This window comes from Ammodytes marinus (genome assembly GCF_949987685.1).
Source record: "Ammodytes marinus genome assembly, chromosome: 3".
In the NCBI taxonomy this organism is placed as follows: Eukaryota; Metazoa; Chordata; class Actinopteri; order Uranoscopiformes; family Ammodytidae; genus Ammodytes; species Ammodytes marinus.
The window spans coordinates 20,590,651-20,597,893 of NC_137232.1; the positions used below are offsets into that span (position 1 = coordinate 20,590,651).

Here is a 7,243-nt window from a genome sequence, read left to right on the forward strand (position 1 = left end):
AACTGGCAACCACAGTCCTTAAACCATCGTTGGTACAGTTTACCAAACAAGACGGCTTGGCACCAAGCAGCACACGAATGGAGGAATGGACGCACTGCTGTCGACTTCAAGATGACGGAGTTAGCTTGACAACTAGCCTTCGAGGCAAAGTGACAAAGTGAGGGACAGAGGCTAGCTGTCAATCAAGAGGCCGCGCCCCTAATATTCATACATTTGAACCTCGTCCTCTTTGAATAAAAACTAGCATGGTAGAACAAAAATTCATCCCCCTCAGAGTTGTCATGGAGATATGAACTAAACATACAGACTATAATGTTTTTTTTGATCCAGGCCTGATATAGGTTTAATAATGCTGTGAAAACGGCATGTTTAATATTGGAGTCAATGGAAACTGGCTCTCTTCTGCATACAACAGCCCCCAGTGGCCACCGGGAGGTACTGCAAAGGCTCTGAGAACTGGAGAAAATGCTCACCTTTTAAAACGCATTAATCAAACTACTAGATCCTTTTGCATTATTAGTGAGCTTTACTGAGTGCCAGCCAGCCCACATGTTTTCCACCTGTTCATGGTGTGCTAAGCTAACATTACCAACTGCTAGCTGAGGCCTTATAGTGAATGGACAGATCTTAGACTACAAACGCAGTCGAGACTGTGGACCACCACTGTTTACACGTCAAAATGTTACATGCTCCTCTAGTTGTGGATAAAAACATCCTACCCTGAAAATCTTTAAAAAAATGTAATTAGCTTTCCATTCATTTGGCATAGGCTACATTAAATTTAAAAAATGCTGCCATTTGCTGAAGTAGGATAGGATAATGGCAGTAATTATGTTCTATTGGTGCAATTAAATTAAAGCCGTGAGGCCGGGTTGAGCTGAGAGATCTCGTGTGACAAGGCTGGTCATCAAATCTGAAGGGGGCATTGGTTCCCAGAAAAATGCACCGGATATGAATTGGTGTCTTGCTGGAAACTAGAGGTAGAGTTATTATAAATCTTCAATGTACTATGACAGTGTCATGAAAAATATGCCACTCATGCCATTCATTAATGCAGTCATGTGATCAGGGAGCGCTCATTGTTAGGTTATAAAAGCTGACCCCTGGATATGTAGAAACACTTCAGCTTAGAACACACACTGTACACACACGTATAGTAATGGATTTGGTTAAGCTGTGAATACATGTTTATACCCATTACCAGTTTTTCAATGTATCTTGCATAGTTGTTCAGAAGTGATGCAAGACGACAACCCTCTGCAACATGTTTCTGCTGCTCGGGACTGTCCCTGTATGTTAACCCATAGACATATATACGATGTTAACCACTGTTTTGACTCAGAGGCAACATATTTACTGATTTAAGGACACCATTTTGTTTAAGTATGTCTAAAATCCCTGGGGTTCTTAGGCAGTCTCAGGGAAAAACCAGAGCCTTTAGAATGAAACAGTCAAAATAATGCAAAAAAAGAAGCAAACACACAATTCTTACCTGACTGCGTGCAGTCAGCCGTGGTGCAGATTTCATCTAGGAAAATGCAAAATACACCATCACTCAGCAGGAATTTTGCAGTCATCAGTCATTATGTCAAATGCTTTATTTATTTTCACATCTATCTCACAAATCACACAGATACTCTTAAACAACTTAGACGGGTTGATTTCACTCTGTCAGGAATCATTTAGGTGCCACACTGTTAATCCCCCTCAGTTTGACATACACTCATGAGCAAACTCAGACACACATCAGTGAACTGTCATATGAACTTAAACACACTGCTTTGTCCCTTATGAGTGAATTAACATGATGTGCACACAGGTGAGTGCACACAGAGGTATAAACTTGGATAATTAAGTAATGAAACGTTCTATTATTTGCTGATATGGCAGATTGCCTATTTATCAAGGACAAGACTGCAAAAGATAATAATAGCTGAACACACACACACACACACAGTATGCCAACCGAACTGCTGTTGTTCACCTGCTAATCTGTAGATTCAGCAATATCTGAATACAAGCCGTTTATTATCCACATTAATTTTATACTAAAATATAACTTGTCTTGTGCCACATCACAGGGACCCGTTGTCCTAGACAAACAAGTCATTTATAAACTAACTAAACTTCCCACCATGTTACGTAACAAAAACCTTGTGTCAACTCTGAGTTCCAGTTGAACACATTTGATATCCAAATACAAAGAGCAGGAAAAGCAAAAGTTAGGCATATTATTGATTTAAAAAAAAAACATGACACTAATTTTGTTACATTGATCTGAAGCAGGTTCGATTTGTTTCCCATGGTGAGGGAAGGGGTTCCATTTCACTGTTTCCATTTTGAGTGAGCCATTTCTCATAACGTGAATTGATGAAATTCACAGCAAGATCTAAGATAAACGATTCTTCATAATGTTCACTAAAGCTATGAAATGGTAAATAGCCCAATGTTCTGGGGTACAGAGTGAGGGGGAAGAGGGAGCTCTCAAAAGCACCTTCACACTCCGCATTCTTCCTTCTGGCTCAGTGGTTTGTACTTTTGCACTCTGCTCTAAAAGCACACCGCTCCAGTGTCTCTCCTATTTACCTGAACAGAATGCAGTTCTTCAAAATGCTCCTTCATGCTTGCTGTTAACCTTAAACTCAGCTGAAAGTGACTGTCAGTGCATATAGTCACAGTTTAAAGGTGGCATGCTGCAAGTGTTCTGAAAGGTTCACTTAATGTTTTGGTGTCTAGAAATAGAAGAAGCAAAGAATGGATGGACCCCAAAAGCAATTTTTCGAAATCATGACGCCGTTTTCTCATCACTCTGTTTGCTGTCAGTGTGTTGAAAAAAACTTGAAAAAACACCTCACCTGTCTTATGTGTGGCAAAGAGGATGATGAGTGCGACAATGACAATGAAGAGCAAGGAGACGATAGTGATGAGGCCGATCTCCAAGGAGGTCCAGCGGGGCTTCTTAGCTGACTTGGGGGGGTTGGTCTCTGTCATCCTCAGGTCCTCTCCTTCAGCTGCCAGCTGTCCTAACTCACCTGAAGGAGTGGCAGAGCAGGAGCCATTAGTCCATTGACAGGAAGATTTAATTTGCAACCATTTTGATAAAGAACGAATCATCATTTAGGCAACACGTCAACAATGACTAAAATAACATATAAGGTTAAAGTACAATTCCTAGGTGAGCCAAAAACAAACTAAAGAATCTGCGGAATTTAAAGAATTTGTACAATTGACATTCGGCCTCACATAAGTCAAATGGACACATTCATTATCGGTCAGTATCATAAAAAAAGAAAACTATTCTGTTAATCAATGATCTTTGAAGTCATTAAGCAAACATTCCAAACACATGCTGGTCGCCGCTTATCAAATGTGAGGATTTTTCAGCACACTGGCAACCCACTGCTTTAAATAGAAGTATATTCATATTGACATTAATAAACCAAACATTCTGTTGGCTATCCAGATTTTCTCGCAAAGCTGAAGATAGAAAATACATGAAAGTGAAAGGGAGATAAAAGACACAGTGCCGTGATAAGAAAACCAATGAAAGGAAAAAAAGACATGCAGTGTTTCTTTTTCTCCTTTTCTTTTATTACCAGTCTTGAAGCAAAAGGTGAGAACAATGGAAGTTCTTACCCTCTAGTGGCAGTGGACTCCGGACAACAAAAAAACAACAAAAGGCAAAACAAGAAATACACACTTCTGAAGGACAGAAAACAAGAGAGACCTTTTCCTCTGCTCCTCACTATACAGTGTTGTTTTCTTCTCTCGGGCCAAGTGAGAACTTTACAAAGTTCATGCAACAAGCAGTTAAATCAATCTCTGAAGGCAATTACTCCTTAATCCCTAACTGATAGCGCACACTCACACACTCGATGCACAAGAACACACTCGCACGTCCACAGCCATGGTCTCATGCACACTTTTACAAGCTGGTGTCATGAGACGCCCTGTGCAGATGGGCGGATCGCTCAGCATGCTGCTGACTAGGATGAGAGCAGCACGGCTCGACCAAAGGACAAAGTCTCCCGGTTATCTTTAACAGAACAAAGTAACAACAGACACACAACATCACCTTGCTGAACGCACACTTTGTCGTGTATCACATGCACACATAACCACAGTCCTGATGAATGTCAAACCCCCTATCATTCTTCTCCATGACTAAACAATAGCCCTATGTAAAGTAGGCTAAACAGTAATTACCCAGCCTGGTAATTAGCCATTAGTGTATATACACCAACCACAACAAGCTGCTCTCCCAATTCCAGACAAGCACCACAGCATGCATGACTTCATCATTACTCATAAAATGTACTATAGTGGAGAGGTGGTTTTACGTTTAATGGATACCTTTCCCTTTCCCTTTCCCTTTGCAGTGTGTGCCTTAACAGCATGCCTAAAAACACCAGTTAATATTATACTCAGAACTTCCTGTTCACCGCAGCTCTCTGGCTGCAGGAGGTGGGGGGGGGGGGGCAGACACTTTTTTTCTTCTGCAAGTAAACACATCACTGTCACTGTGACAGCATTGCCACAGCTCTCAAAAATTCAAATAAATAAAAAAAGGTGTGTGCATGACAGTGTTGGAGGGCCTATCCATTATATTCAGTTGCCCGAATCCAGATGTGTTGCATGCCAAGAAATCAGATGCCTGCACAATTTATTAAAAGAGAAACAAGGACATAAAGACAGAGTGGAGGAATGAGCAAAACACAGCAAGGGGGAAAGAAAGCCATAAAAACAAAGTGGGAAACTGAGAGCTACTAAATCATGTTTAAGTGAGCTGAGGCATGCTAGGCATGAATCTTACTTCTTACTGTAGTACCCCCTCATGCACTTTTTCTCCAATCAGTAGGGATAATGAGTTGTACATGTTTAAAGTCAGGCAAAATATCAGTCACTTAACTATTATTCACATATGCGTTGTTTCTGTGCCAATTGCCCTTTAAGGATGTTTGCTCTGAAAGTCAACATGTAAGGGGAGCTGTCATTTCTGCTGATGATGTTAGTGCTCCTGTTGCAGGATGCAGTCACTGTTTATTTTATAAGGTGTCTCTGAGTTGGGTTTTTTTGGAAGGTGTGTGCTCTGCTTTGTCTGCACTCATACGATAAAGAGAACAGAAAGTCTAAACTTCTCTCATTCATCCCCCCCCCTGCTCTCTTTGTGTCTGGTCTTGATATATCTAAACATAAAAAGTCCCCAATACTTGTGAGACCTCAGCGACCCCTTCAAAATTGAACCAATCATTCACCGGGTCACCTGACAACACCCATGTGCCTGTACACACACACACACACACACACACACACACACACACACACACACACACACACACACACACACACACACACACACACACACACACACACACACACACACACACACACACACACACATCTCCAGAATACTTATTGCACAACATCACTATTCTACAACCTACAGTACATCCATGTGAGCCACGAGCATGTCTTGTACCTAATAACGTTTGACAAGAATGTGGCCCACTTAAACTTAAAATATCACCTTCTCTGGGATATAGCTGCACGAAGACTACAGTAAAGTCCCTTTCAAATCATTTTTTTGAAGGACACTTGATGCCCAAAGGTGTTCTGGATCTAGCTGATAAAGTCCACCTCTTAAATGTATGTCCTATGTGTATTTATATAGTAGCAGTATGAATGGAATAGCAGAATAACGTTTAAAGGGATAGCACAATTTAAAGCATGCCAGATGTCCAATGCAGTGAATGAAAACCACAAGGTAAATTCTGGATATCCAGTTGGATAATATGACAGTAAGTGTTTTCTGATGGGACCAAATTGCAACCAAGTTTTTTTTTTAACTCCAGTGATACAAATATTCAGCTGCGGCACACACGGTGCGTGGTGCGTGCCAGCTCCTCATCTCCTGTTGCACGTCGGTAATTCCAAGGGGGGGTTGGCATGATCAACTGGTGCACGCTGCCCCGTGTCATCCAGCCGGCACTGGCGCACACGCACAAAATAATGCACTCACTCACACCGTCTCTCTCTCACACACAGACACACACACACACACACACACACACACACACACACACAGACACAGACACACACACACACACACACACACACACACACACACACACACACACACACACACACACTCACACACACACACACACACGGGCGAGCGCGCACACAGATGGCACCGCGTTATAAGAAGCGCTCGGGGTGCGTGAGCGACTTACCAGATGTGTCGGGAAATTTTCGGTCGATGGTATAAATGGGCATCACATCCACTGATCAAACATCCATCCAATCCACAGAGGGAGCGCGAAGTGCTGATCGATCTGTTACAGAGTGTTTGCTTCAGCGATCCCGCCTCTCCTTCTTCTTCTTCCTTTGGCTTTCTATTCTAGGAGGGCACATTCACACTAACACACACGCGCACTCACGCACAGACCCCCTTCACTAACTATACCAAGTAGCCCTACCACATATACCCACAGAGGATCGCCGAATTCAAATGAGCCATCAGACTCGTGCGCGGCGCAAACCTTCAAGTGATCCACAGGCGGGGGATCCCATATTTATACCGCCTATGACATATTAGTGAGGCAGTGAAGGAGCCTTCTGAAGTTCCCGGTCCACCGCGTCGCTGCCTCCTCCGTCAGGGCGGCGTTTTGAAGTGACCCTGTCAGCGGCATTTGCTGTCAGTTGCGCCTAAATAGCTCCGGGGCGCAGCTTCAGGTGTAGGCTACAGGGTGATGAAGTGATGTCTTTTATATTTCAGTGGGCTTACTAGGGCTGTCAATAACTTTAAATCTAAAGCACTTTAGGGTAACAAAGTAGGCTATAAGCATGCAAAAAGATCCCTTTTTATAATTCCTTAATACAATTGGGGAATTACACTTAAATGTCATATTTTTTGGTCCATACGATGCAAAATAGTCTTAATCGATGGGGTGCAGATACCCAGAAGGTCCCTGGACCCCTCTTTGGAAAACCAATATCAAATTAAACAGGGTTAGTGTCAGGTTCGAAAGTGTATATACTGTCATTCCAACACTATAAGCGAGATAAGTCTGTTTGAATTAACACAACTACTTATTTAATGACAGTCTGGAAGGTTACATATTATACTAAACATGAAATTGTAAATATCAGTTAGTGGTGTTGAATGCAACCCTTTAGCCAATGTGATGTGACCTTGTGCTTATGGTAAAGGTGCATCTCTGAGTTTTCTAGACTTACAGTA

At 42.2% G+C, this 7,243-nt stretch overlaps 1 protein-coding gene across 4 annotated transcripts in view; it reads right to left on the minus strand.

The window, feature by feature from the left end:
- LOC307271212 (neprilysin-like) overlaps positions 1 to 6,612 on the minus strand; it is a 41,001-nt gene extending 34,389 nt beyond the window's left edge. For 2 of the 4 annotated variants that reach the window (XM_080053618.1, XM_080053615.1), the window contains exons 1-3: positions 6,234 to 6,612; positions 2,856 to 3,032; positions 1,493 to 1,528 (exon numbers count right to left, since the gene is read on the minus strand). In XM_080053618.1, coding sequence (XP_079909744.1) covers positions 1,493 to 1,528; positions 2,856 to 3,032; positions 6,234 to 6,276 — 256 coding nt within the window. In that variant the 5' untranslated portion in view covers positions 6,277 to 6,612. Of the gene's footprint in view, positions 1 to 1,492; positions 1,529 to 2,855; positions 3,033 to 3,636; positions 3,878 to 6,233 lie in introns of those variants that run through there. The other 2 variants (XM_080053617.1, XM_080053616.1) reach the window with 2 other exon arrangements.
- Between the last annotated feature and the right edge of the window lie 631 nt (positions 6,613 to 7,243).